Genomic DNA, 12,896 nt, shown 5'->3' on the forward strand with positions numbered 1-12,896 from the left:
CAAAACTTTATTGTCTTCACATAGACATAGACCAGGGGTCGGCAACCTGTTCCCATCAAAGAGCCATTATTACCCGTTTCCCACAGTAAAGAAAACACTGGGAGCCACAGCAGCCGCGGCGTTGTGGGCGGGGCCTACCCTCAGACAGCAGAGCGCTGCTCACAACAGGTGACAGCAGCCGGTACCGGTCGCTCGTGTTCGTCAAATTTATCTTTCATAAGACGATAATCAATAAAACGATTTATATAAAATGGATCCAGAAGTTGTAGCCCATCTCTGCCTACAATATTTTGATATTTTTCACCCTGTTGGTGGTTTTACTGAGCAGGTGCCACTTTTGTCATACGTTTCTTTTTAAAATGGTAAATGGCCTGTATTTGATATAGCGCCTTCTAGAGTCCTGGAACCCCCCAAGGCGCTTTACAACACAATCAGTCATTCACCCATTCACACACACATTCACACACTGGTGGGGATGAGCTACAATGTAGCCACAGCTGCCCTGGGGCACACTGACAGAGGCGAGGCTGTCGAGCACTGGCGCCACCGCTCCCTCCGACCACCACCAGCAGGCAACGTGGGTTAAGTGTCTTGCCCAAGGACACAACGGCAGCGACAGACTGAGCGGGGCTCGAACCTGCACCCTTCCGATTGCGGGGCGAGCACTTAATTCCTGTGCGCCCCCCCCCCCCCCCCCCATTTAAAACATGTTTAGACTGTTCAGAATACAAATCCAGGCTCTGTCACGTTTGATTGTTGTAATTAAACTTTGTAGGTGGGGAAGGTCAGAAAAGGATCCGATCATTTTGTTTTTCCCTCATTTACAGTGACGGAGATAACGGCGCAGTGCGCCTGGCTCTGGTGTTAATCAAGTTAAATTATATCTCTTTGCAACAATTTTCACAAGAAAACAGAACAGTTAAAAGCAGGGCTTGTGTTGACCGGACAGTTCCCGTATTTCACAGTTTATTTTGACGGAGAAAGAATAGAAAGAATTACCCCGAAGCATGCAGACGAACTGACATTTTTATTCGTTACGCACATCGCAGATGTAGCTAAATCACTCAAGAAAAGATTCCCATCTGAACATCTAAGCTGGACACTGCTCAGCGCAGCTCACTGTCAGCGTGTACTACATAAGGTACACAGCGAGCTGAAGATGTGGAGGGGGGCTTGGAGCACGTCGCAGAACCAGAGCGCATGTGGGAAGATTCCTCCGACTGAAGCGAGACTTGTCGCTTAGAAAATGTTCCCTGATTATGAAACTTTGGCTGAATAGCGCTTGTTCCTGTCTCCAATGTGGCGACACATCCAAGAGCCGTCTGAGGAGAAGCCCAGAATCTCACGTCCTCGTCAGCTCAGACAGCGCATATGATTACGCACAAGCGTGACGCGTCAACCCGGTCTCACAGTAACCCCGGGTTTCCACGGGAGCCGTCAGCAGCACGTTACTGCAGCAGCATGTCTTGCTCGCGTAAGCTGCTGCTTGGCCCTTCCCACGAGACGCGAAGCAGCAGGGGAGCAGCTGTCACCGACAGGGCACGAAGTCACACGAGCACTTCGTCAGTAAACACAACAACTAGGGCTGTAGCGAAGCCTCGATGATGTCGACGGCTCGATTCTAAAAATTTGTCGACGTCAGATCCGGTAGTCGACGGACCACGCCCACTTGTTGCATCCCCAGGAGTTTGTAAATAAAGGAGGAATCTGCCTGTTTTTCCTCTAGTTCGCCCTCTTCTCCGCCTTCACTAACATCTCCACCAAATACCGAAGACCCGGAACAATGTCCGTCCGCTACTAGATTCCTTTCCTGTTTTGCCCGCCTTCGTCTCCCGGCAACGGACAACAGCTTCCGGGGTCAGATGCGCTGCTCTGTCTCTACCGCAGATGTAGAAAACCATCGGGAGCGTTTCTCCCTTCATAAAGGAGCTTCTTTCAGACATTAGGAGAGCCGTTTTTGTGGTAGCAGTCTCTCCTCCATGCTGGTCTGTTTGCTGCTGGGTGTTTTTGGTTTATTCAAACTTGGTAACTTGAACTTAACATTGGTAAAGCTACTGTTAGCATTTCCGCTAACAGCTTCTTGCGTTTGGACAAGCTGTTACGTTTTGGTTTATAGTTCATCTTTTTTGTGGTGTAGATCTCCCTTTTATTACATTTACAGTGTTGTGGGTTTTTGGTTTAGTTTAAAATATCACCTTGAGTTTGGTTTAACCGCCCAGTTTAGAGTTTGAACCTTTGGAGATTCGTATTTTGGTCCAGAACCCTGTAATCTTTGTCCAGTGGGACATCCCTACTTATTTATACTTTTGTTTTAATTCCCCACAGGCAGAATTAGTTTTAATATTCCCGACCTGTGGATAGAAAGATTTATGTTTTTTTGTAGTTGTAAATAAACCTGATCATCATTTTAACTTTTAAATCCCGTTATTATCCCTTCTTTTTTGCACACAAGCCAAACTCCCCAGGAAGGGTCGTAACACCACTCGCCTCACGCACATAAGTGACCAAAACAAAGCAGCATGGAGACACTCCGTCTCCAACCACCTGTCAGGCAGCAGCCAGCACTCCCAAGTTCTACATGTCACCAGAATATAACCAACCGCAACACAATAAAAGCAGTGTTATACAAAATGGAAGGCCTGTAGTGTTTATTCTCTTACAGTAAAAATTTATCAATTTTTTTGAGGAAATTATTAGAGATTTTTTGGTTTTTATTGACTGTGCAATAGAAAAATAATCATTAGATTAATTGTCTAAATAGTCATTAGAATAGTTGACTATTCGATAAAATAATCGTCAGAATAATCGTTTTAAAAATAATCGTTTACCCCCAGCCCTAACAACAACAAGCAGGAGAAAATTACAACATGGTTTGTGTTTTATGTTCTGTCTGTTTTATAATCGCCAATACAGACCTGAAAAACAAAGGAGACCGCTAGCTAGATGATAACTTCTCACGGGGATGCACAGTTAGTAACCTTTTTTAAAAGTAAAGCAACCGGAAGGCAGTACGTTCTTTATTCTGAAAATCTCGGTAGCTTCTCTCCATTTCCGCGTCCGATTTCCTGTCTTTCCTTCCCCAAAAATGTCGAACTTGACCCGTTTCAGAGGCGTCGCGCGTAGAAAATAGAACCGGCGCGTAAAGGCCGCAACATGCTGCTCCTGAGACGCGGCCGACTCGCGCTGCTGACGGCTGCCGACGGCTCCAGTGGAAAAGGTTCTGTTGACCACAGCGGTTCCTATCAGCAGCTATGACGTGCTGCTGCAGTAACGTGCTGCTGACGGCTCCCGTGGAAAGCCGGGGTTAGACCGGGTTGGACCTGTTCAGGTTTACGCAGACAATCTTTACATTTAGAATTGGCATACAGATGTAAAATTAATGCAGTAAAATATAAAGCATTTTATTTAAATATCCATTCATTATTTTACAAGCACAGAGAGCCGCATCAGATGGATGGAAGAGCCGCATGCGGCTCCAGAGCCGCAGGTTGCCGACCCCCGACATAGACATAGGGAGAAAATCTCATTATGTCACGTTGCTGCATCGATGCAGACTCATGCACGGCTGAATCGCGATGCATCTTAGAATCGATCATTTTCCCCACCTCGAATATCTACATCATACTGTGAATTACGATCTGAGTTTTGAACGATTATAGAAACAAAATGAGCCGATCATTTGCTCCTCCCACTTCCGTTGCTTCGAGTTATAAATGAAACGCTCCTCCCACAGTGCTGTTAACTTAGCGACTTTGTCACTATTTCTAACAGCTTTTCAGACTCCCTTCTTGCCTTTTTAAATCCTTAAAGTACCTAGAAAACAACCTAGAATAATTTCTGGTAACCCTTAGCCACTTTCTGAATAACCATCGTCGACATTTTCTTTCAACACGTTCTCACACCCTAAGCGTCGAAAAATAATGCGGTGTGACCAAGCGTCAAAATATGACGCGCAGGGTGCCCCAGCGCGTTGGGAGAGGTCGCGCAGGGACACGCGCTGTCCCACAGCATCCGTATCCGACACCCGTGGTGAGACGGACGTTTAACCGACATTTCACCTCTAACCTCTAGCGATTTAACCTTCCCCTCACCCCATCCTAACCTTAACCCAGTATGTCTGTGTAAATTTTCAATTAAGCGTGTTTGAGAGGAGTGACGGAACATGAAACAAAGCTTTGCATGCGCAAGCTGGTTAAGGTTAGGATGGGGATGAGGGGAGGGTTGAATAGCAAGAGGGTAAAGGTCCCAAATCGGTCAAATGTCCGTCTCACCGCGGACGTCGGATACTGACGCTCTGGCACAGCGCGTCCTCTCCCGACGAGCTGGGGCACCCTACGCGTCATATTTTGACGCTTGGTCACACCGCATTATTTTTTGATGCTTAGGGTGTGAGAACATGTTGTTCCTTTAGGTTAGCAAAACACTGAGCCTGCGCACCGGACCGTCCGGAAGGACATTAGGAAGGGTAGATGTAGTGATTTGTCGGTCGCGAAAGAAACTGCTCTCAGAACCGTCTCCCTATTGGATTAGCTGGAGTGAATGACTACATTTACATGCAGCCAATATCCGGGTTAAGGTCGGTATTCGGGTTTCTGAGTTGATCAGTATAACCCGTTTACAAGCATAAATAGAAAGAGTTACCCCTAACTTGCATAACCCGATTTAAATGCGGGCGTTGGGGTAGCGTCAGGACGTATGGACTACGTCTAGACGCAATATGTGTCATTTCCGGTTCTTCTTGTTCCGGTATCCGTGGAAACAACAACATGTTTCCCAGTTCGGAAGAGATAGCGACCGCATTTGTTTGCACTTTAGTTTCCTCGTCACTCCAAAAGTGTGGTGCTGTGCCGCGACTCGCCATGTTGCTCCCAACTTGTTGTTTACTTCCGGTGTTCTGGCTCATACAAGACGTCTCGCTACTCAAAAGACCAAGATTCCTTGTGAACCGAGCATGCGCAGAACACACGCTTTGATGGGGATATCCTGATATGCGTTTACACGACCAAACATTCGGGTTAGAAAAGGGTTACCCCAGGTGTAGTAACCGGGCATATCCGGGTTTTTGGCGTGTTTACATGGCCGTGCGGAACCGGGTTATTGTGAATATTCAGGTTTTAAAAGGGTTACTGGCTGCATGTAAACACACTCGGTGTACCCACAGGCTCCTGAGCCACAAAAAACAGCTTAATGTGCGCATGTAGAGTGCTGCACACTAGGGCTGCAGCTATCGAATATTTTTGTAATCGAGTACTCTATCGAATCTTTTTTTCGATTAATCGAGTACTCTAATAAATTACTCTTTTGTGTTTGTAAACCATTATATCATATATTGATGAGCCAAGATGGCGCCGAGTATGGCTGCCTCGTCGCGAGCTCCACCAAGTTCCAACATTACACGCTCCATACTGTACATTAATGCCACTGTTTTGCACATACCAACCTCTGTACATTTTATATCTCTTATCTTATTGTTTACTTTATTCATTTGTATACTTAGATTAGCCATTTTTATATTTTAATTGTTTTTACATTACTGTATTTTTGCACAACTCTGTTGCTGTGAAGCTCGCACACAAGAATTTCACTCGCATGTACTGTACCAGTGTACCTGCACATGTGACGTGACAATAAAAGTGATTTGATTTGATATCAAATAGCATGTTATAATTATGAAAGACCTCTTGAAATGAGAAAGCAATTGCCAGTTATTCTTCAAGTTTTATTCAAAATTAGTTTGCATAACTTCAGCACTTCAACTTTACTTCACAGTAAACAAATGCCTGTGCAAAAAATAAGTAAACAAACTGAGCCGATTCTCTCCTCGTGCGAGAATCTACTAGCCTGCAAACCAGACAAAAACTAGGAGGATAACGCTACGAGCGGCTGCGGCCCAAACAGAACCAGGACCGCTCACGGCGCAAACAGCTCGCCGGCTGTTTCCCTATTAACACACGTCCGTTTTAATTTCTACACTTTTTTTTCTCACACTAACAAGGATTGTCGAGAAAGCATGTTTGCTGTGGTTTTGTCAAATTATACTGATCACAAAACATTTATTTACTTTCTTTCGTTTTCCTCCGCCACTCATAAATACCCGTGTCCTCCTGCAGAAACCCCGAGGGACAACAGACGTCAATAACAACACAATAAAAAGTCCGACGTGTTGTGTAAAAACTGCTGTTTTTTAGCACATTTTAAGTCCGACGTGTTGCTACCAGATGTACGGTGTGAGCTGAAACTGAGCGCTACAAACGAAAAAGTCGCACAGTGTCCGCAGAATATATAGAAAAACAGGCTAAAAAGCATTATCTTGTAGAGGCTCCGAGTCCGCATGCAGAAGTGACATTTACATGTGGATGTTTCCTGGTCAGGTGCTGCAGCACGGAGGATGTGGTGTTGTGGTAGGCTAAATCCATTTTACTGTATTTATACTGGACTACGTTTTCCGCCTTACGACGTGAAAAATGGTCCCACACCTTTGACATTTTCTGTCTTTTTCTCACTCCACCGGGGTACAAGTTGTCCGCCATGGCTTAAGAGAAAGTTAAGTTATATTCGCTACTCGCGTGTGCATTCAGTCCAGTGGGCATGTGCGTCACTTATTTCGGTCCGGGTGAAACCTGACCCCGTGCGTTTGCAAAGCCATGAATTAATTAAATATGAATTAAACGAATCCTCGAGGCAGAGAATTTGACTCGAGGATTTTTTGTACTCGAATTATTCGAGGTACTCGAGGAATCGTTTCAGCTCTACTGCACACTCAGTTGGCCCCTGATTGCTGTGAGATCAGGTTGGGGGGGGGGGGGGGTGCAGCACACCTCCGATCGCTGACTGACAATTTTTACATTAACTGATGAGGCTTGTAAATAAATAACTTAGAAATAGATATAAAAAAAAGTTCCTCACGCTGATAAATAATAATTCATCTCTCTGAGTGACACCCTGCTGCTGCTGTACACTTCCCTACAGCACTGCTGGAGAGGACTAAATAATTATTATGCAACATTTTGTGAATGTCACTAAAACATATATGTTTATATTATATTATAAATGCACTGTATAATTCTTGCTGTCAGTATTTGCAAGATATTGGCTAGATGTTTGGGTCTGTATTGGGTAGGCTTAAATAAGCTAAACTTCAGCCTAAACCCTTTGGGTCACAAACTATGAGCAAGTGTATTGGCCTCTTTATACTAGGAATCATAAGTTGTTTTTTGTGATTATCTTGTTTCCTTTTCTTATTTGTTTTTGTCCAGATTGTGCTCTGTGCAATTTTATGACCGAATAAATAAAATCAACAATAATCTAAAAAGCGTTTAAAATAATCAAGATCTCAATTTCGGTCAAAGTAATCATGATGATCATTTTTGCCATAATCGAGCACCCCTACTGTGAATTAGTGTTCATGGACTCACCGACCTTTACTCATGACAAGGAAGGGTGCTGTTGATTTACTGGCTGGTAATCAGCGATGGACGTCTGATAGTTTAAGCTAACTGTTAGCATTAGCAACACCACTACCACCACCAGGTCTTCCAGGTTTGTGTTATTGTGAACATCCACGTTGGTAGAGTCACTTTGTTGTTATCCAATCTGAGCATGATGTCCAAATATCAGAAAATAAGACTGCAAATCCTGCCATCGGAAGCTCAGCTGTGATGTGGGTAAATCTGAGAAATGATGCACCAGTATTTTTGTTCCCCCCTGAGAACAACTTACAAGGCATTAATTCCTACTAGAGACCACTGCAAATGTATTGATTAAACGAGTCACCCACTTCTTTAAGTAAAATTATTAAACCTTTTGATTTGAACAGTTGAATAAAAACACGAGCAGAAATGCTATGTGATGCTAGCTTTACAAGATGCTATTTATGCAACCTGAGTCAGATTACAAGTATGTTGTTTTATAGAAAAATCTAAATTGCTTTTTGTGGCATTTCTTCTGTAAGACAAACATTTGCATGCAGTGACAGGAAGAAATGATAACTATAGATAAAAGTAAAATCCTTTTGAAGATAATAACTTCCCTCATTACTGCAGGAATAATGTTTTGAGCCAGAATCTAAAAAGCATTTCTGTTATCACATTTCCTTCTCGGCAAGCTCAGACAAGTAGATAATTTCAACTGCTGCCACCCACCTCTGTTACGTGGATGGTATAGATGCAGGATTTTAAAATCTGTTTTGGTGCCAGACTTGATGCTGTTTGCCCCTAAATAGAAGATTCCACTGATTTGACAGTGCAGTTCAGTCAGCTCTTTCAGAAGAAGTTGCTCTTTGACAAAAGACTTTCATCTGCATCAGCGCTTAAAGGCATGGCTTTGTTTGAATATGTGAAGTGTTCCTTGGTGTTCTATTTACCTTTTAAAAGACTCGAGCAAAGATTCACAAAGTCATTCAGCTACATCCACCAATTGCACACCGGCTCTCACTGGGTTACTGGAGGACAGGATGGGAGTGTTATCACAATCCAAGCAAAGATAAAGGATTTATAATGTGGTTTCTGGTAAAGACTAACTCTAAATAGATTAAAAGCACTCACTAAAGATAGTAAAATCTGTTACTGCTGCTACAGTTTTATTTAGATTTCTAGGCTAGCAGCTAAAATAAGTGTAAAAAAGGGATTTTGTCTACACATTTTACATACCCCTTATGTTACGTGTGACCCTGCCCACAGGCCCGACTGGAGGGTGTTTGGTTTGCTCTCCCTCATACCCATATTCAACTCTGCAGGTGGGCCATGTTGCCTGGAGACCACGTTGACCTGCAGTCAAACCAGCAGAGCTAATTTTCAGGACTGGAGACTAACTGTAAATGCATCTACTTATAAGTTTTCTTTGATTTAGAAGCATTTGCTTTGCATTTGTGTGACTTGTGCACAGCTACATTGACGAGGAGAAGGATGGTCCCATCCAGGGCGCCTTCATCTTTTCTTTTCTTTTCCTGCAGGATAGCAGATGGGACTGCAGAGTCCTCACAACAATTAAGATGTCTAACGCATAGGTCAGCACTCTCCTGCAAGTCCTCCCCTCCCCTCCTGATTTAGCTGCACTGTGGGATGGTGGAGTGTGGAGGAATGCCAGGTCTGCTTGGAATGCTGTTGCTTTTTGTTCCTCAAGAGTGATAAGCTCCCGGTTGCTTGCCACACAGCCTTAGTCACTCCCAAACTTGCCTGCCTTTGTTCCACACAGGTCTATGCGTTGGTTTCATAAATTAGTCAGTAAAAATTTGAAAAACCAATTGAAAGGCGACATATTATGCAAAACTCACCTTTTGCATTTTTTTGTGCTGCCACGTGGCTCTCTTCTGCCTTTATAAAGACTGCAAACATGAAAAAAAATCTTTTAAAACCGGATTTGGGTAAAAAAAATAGCTGCCACGTTTCAAAGGTATTGCAAGTTTCCTTTATCTGTTGCTCTATGCTGAGCTTGTTACATCAAACATTGCTTAAAGCAACCGAGACGTGGCTAAAATGTAACTACAACTCCAAATCAGGCCTGTTTACACATGACAAAGTGGAGCCTGTAGTCACTATGTGAGAACTGTAGTGTAAAGAGTTTTTTGTGTGTTTGTGTGCACACCGTCCTCTCGTATTATCAGGGTTTTAGGAGGAAGTCAAACTGCTATGCTAGTAGTATGCTACGTTGCTATGCTGAAGGCGAGATCAGACTTTGGCAGTGCATAGTTGTCAGTCTTTTCCTCCCCCCTCCAAGGCAGTGATTAACACTAGCAGGAAAGAGGAAGAGGGTGAGAAAATAGTGGGATGGGAGGCGAGCTTTAGACTGACTCTTAACGTCAGAGTATTATTGCTCAGAGTGCTTTATTCATTCTATGTGTGATTTTTTCCCCACCCAGGCAGCTTTATTAACTGCTGTGTGGAAGCTGCATTACGACTCTTCAATTTAGATGCTCAATATTAATGTGAAATTGGATCATCTGCTAATAAATTACAGTCGAGTGTGTATTTATGTGCTTGCTAGGAACAACCATACCATGACCTCATACACTTATTATGTCCTTCTACACCAGATGTCCTTCATCCAGAGTTGTTTAACTCTAAGCATTAGGATTTTATCCTCCTGCCGTAAAGCTCTCAGGTTGATGAAATTTGAGTCCATCTTTAACGATGGCCGTAAAAACAGTACAACACCTTTCTCCTTGTGTTTCCTCTTTTTATTCATCTTATTTGCTTTGCTCGTGTCTTTTTTTTTTACTTTGTCTCCTTACTTTTTTCTGATATCACATGCTTTGCCTCCTGAACCCTGACCTTGGTCTCCTGCAGTACGCTCCATCTCCTGTCCTCTCTTCAGGTTGTGAACGGACCGAAAGAAAAGATCTGCTGTCAGGCTGCATCCATCATTCTCGCGTCATTTAAAAAAAAAAGGGGATAGGTGATTTCCTCTTCAGAGATTGATGGTTTACAATCCTCTTTCAATTTTAGGGTTGAAAGAAGAGGTGATTTATTTAAATCTGTAGCTCTGTGCACAACTGACAACTAAAATGAGCCAATCAGAATACTCTGATCAGACTGAAAGAAGGTAGGAAGAAGATGTGCAGCTAAGGCCTAAAAGCATTAGTGTCACTCCTCTTTGTATCCTAAATAATAAGATGGATACACACACACACGGATACACACGCACACACACACACACACACACACACACACACACACACACACACACACGCACGTTGCTGTTGGTGCCAGGCCAAGTTCAAATAAGCCTAATAATTCAAATGGGCTAAAAATAATAGCATCAGCTTTGCTCTTTTTTTCTTCTTCCCTCACACCTGCAATCATACTGTACGAATGAATGAACACAACTGTGACAAAGTGCAAGACAGTGACTCGCTTACTGCTGGATTTGTCCTCAAGTACATCAGCTAGAAGGAGACGTGATGAAACGGCTCATTAAATGCTTTGAAGCCAATTTGTGCTGTTCATTCGATTAGAAACCTGTTAAAAAATGTCAGGCATCTGTGAATTTTGTCCCCCAGTTGTTTCCTATTTTTATGTTTATTGTTGTTCAAAAAGTAATAAATTATTAGAGGTCATCCTATTTAACATTTGAAAGATTTTAATAGTTCTTTTTTTTAAATTGGTTTCTGATATTTACACTGAACAGTTCTCCATGAACTCTGGTGGAGATAAATGTTAATGAAGGTGATTGACTCCAATAATGATCTAATTTGCATGTTAAATATCCATAAAATGCTCCTTGTCTTTATTGTACACCGTGAGTCATAAAGGGGGTTTAATGCAGGTTTGTTCCAACAGCCACAAGAATGCGTGACTAAGTTTTGCTGGTATTATTACCTGTGTCAGTTGCTGTTTTTCTGTTAGTGGGTTTAATGTTCTGGCTGATGCATTTTGCCCCTTTTCTGCAGGGACATCATGATCACTCATTTTGAACCGTCCATCTCGTATGAAGACCTTCACGGGGAGGTGAAAGACATGTGCGCCATGGACAACGACCAGCTCTTCACCATGAAGTGGATCGATGAGGAAGGTAAGCACTACTGTCAATGTTTAAATTGGAATTCATCTCAGAGTCAAAGTGCATGTAGAAACCAAATTTAAGGTGTAAGTTTTGCTCGTAAGGATTGATAAAAAAATAACACTGACATCTTTGCTTAGTCTCCTGTCAAGTTCTGTGTCACTCAACTTGTCGGGCAGCAGTAATCCTGTCGCAGACAAGATTGAGCTATCAGATTGTTCATCCCGGGAGAAGGTCAGCCTACCAAAACTCATTAGGCTCAGGCAAACTCACTTGTCATCACCTGCAGACTATGACTAGTCTTTAGTGTGTGTCCGTAGCTGTTTGTCCTACTGCCCCATTAAAAACACACTTTACACAGCCTGACACAATTTATGTTCACAAACTATTCCTGAAGAGAAGCCTCAGTTATGCCTTCATAAAATAAGCAGAAAGTATTGTTAATTGTGCCTTTTATGGTAAGAATGGTCAAATTATTATTCTGTACCACCATTTCAATTATGGCTAACTCACAGCCTAACAACACATTTTCAAGTTTCAGCTCATCATCTTTTGTACAGATCTTGTATGTTTTTGTTTCTAAAGAGATGGTTTGATTGCACTGTTCAGTAATCTGTTTCAGTAAAAGGCAAATGTGTGATCTACTTTGGCCGTATCTTCCACCTCTGTGTTGTGAACTCGTAAACATGACAGCTGTTCCTGAAACCAAACGTTTACCGCGGTGATTGTCACAAACCTCCATCTAGTTCAACCTTAATCATTTCCATTAACAGTATGTGTCATAGTTTCTGTTCCTGTGCTAATTACAGTGGGGCAAAAAAGTATTTAGTCAGCCACCGATTGTGCAAGTTCTCCCACTTAAAATGATGACAGAGGTCAGTAACTTACATCATAGGTACACTTCAACTGTGAGAGACAGAATGTGAAAAAAAGTCCATGAATTCACATGGCAGGATTTTTAAAGAATTTATTTGTAAATCAGGGTGGAAAATAAGTATTTGGTCAATAACAAAAATTCAACTCAATACTTTGTAACATAACCTTTGTTGGCAATAACAGAGGTCAAACGATTACTATAGGTCTTTACCAGGTTTGCACACACAGTAGCTGGTATTTTAACCCATTCCTCCATGCAGATCTTCTCGAGAGCAGTGATGTTTTGGGGCTGTCGCCGAGCAACATGGACTTTCAACTCCCTCCACAGATTTTCTATGGGGTTGAGGTCTGGAGACTGGCTAAGCCACTCCAGGACTTTCAAATGCTTCTTACGGAGCCACTCCTTTGTTGCCCGGGCGGTGTGTTTGGGATCTTTGTCGTGTTGGAAGACCCAGCCACGTTTCATCTTCAAAGCTCTCACTGATGGAAGGAGGTTTTGGCTCAAAATCTCACGATACATGGAC

At 42.8% G+C, this 12,896-nt stretch overlaps 1 protein-coding gene across 1 annotated transcript in view; it reads left to right on the forward strand.

Moving 5' to 3' along the window:
• prkci (protein kinase C, iota) overlaps nt 1-12,896 on the forward strand; it is a 38,584-nt gene that overhangs the window by 6,778 nt on the left and 18,910 nt on the right. The window contains exon 2 of the mRNA XM_015956365.3: nt 11,387-11,508. Coding sequence (XP_015811851.1) covers nt 11,387-11,508 — 122 coding nt within the window. The remainder of the gene's footprint in view (nt 1-11,386; nt 11,509-12,896) is intronic.

This window comes from Nothobranchius furzeri, chromosome 11 (assembly GCF_043380555.1).
Source record: "Nothobranchius furzeri strain GRZ-AD chromosome 11, NfurGRZ-RIMD1, whole genome shotgun sequence".
NCBI classification, from domain to species: domain Eukaryota; kingdom Metazoa; phylum Chordata; class Actinopteri; order Cyprinodontiformes; family Nothobranchiidae; genus Nothobranchius; species Nothobranchius furzeri.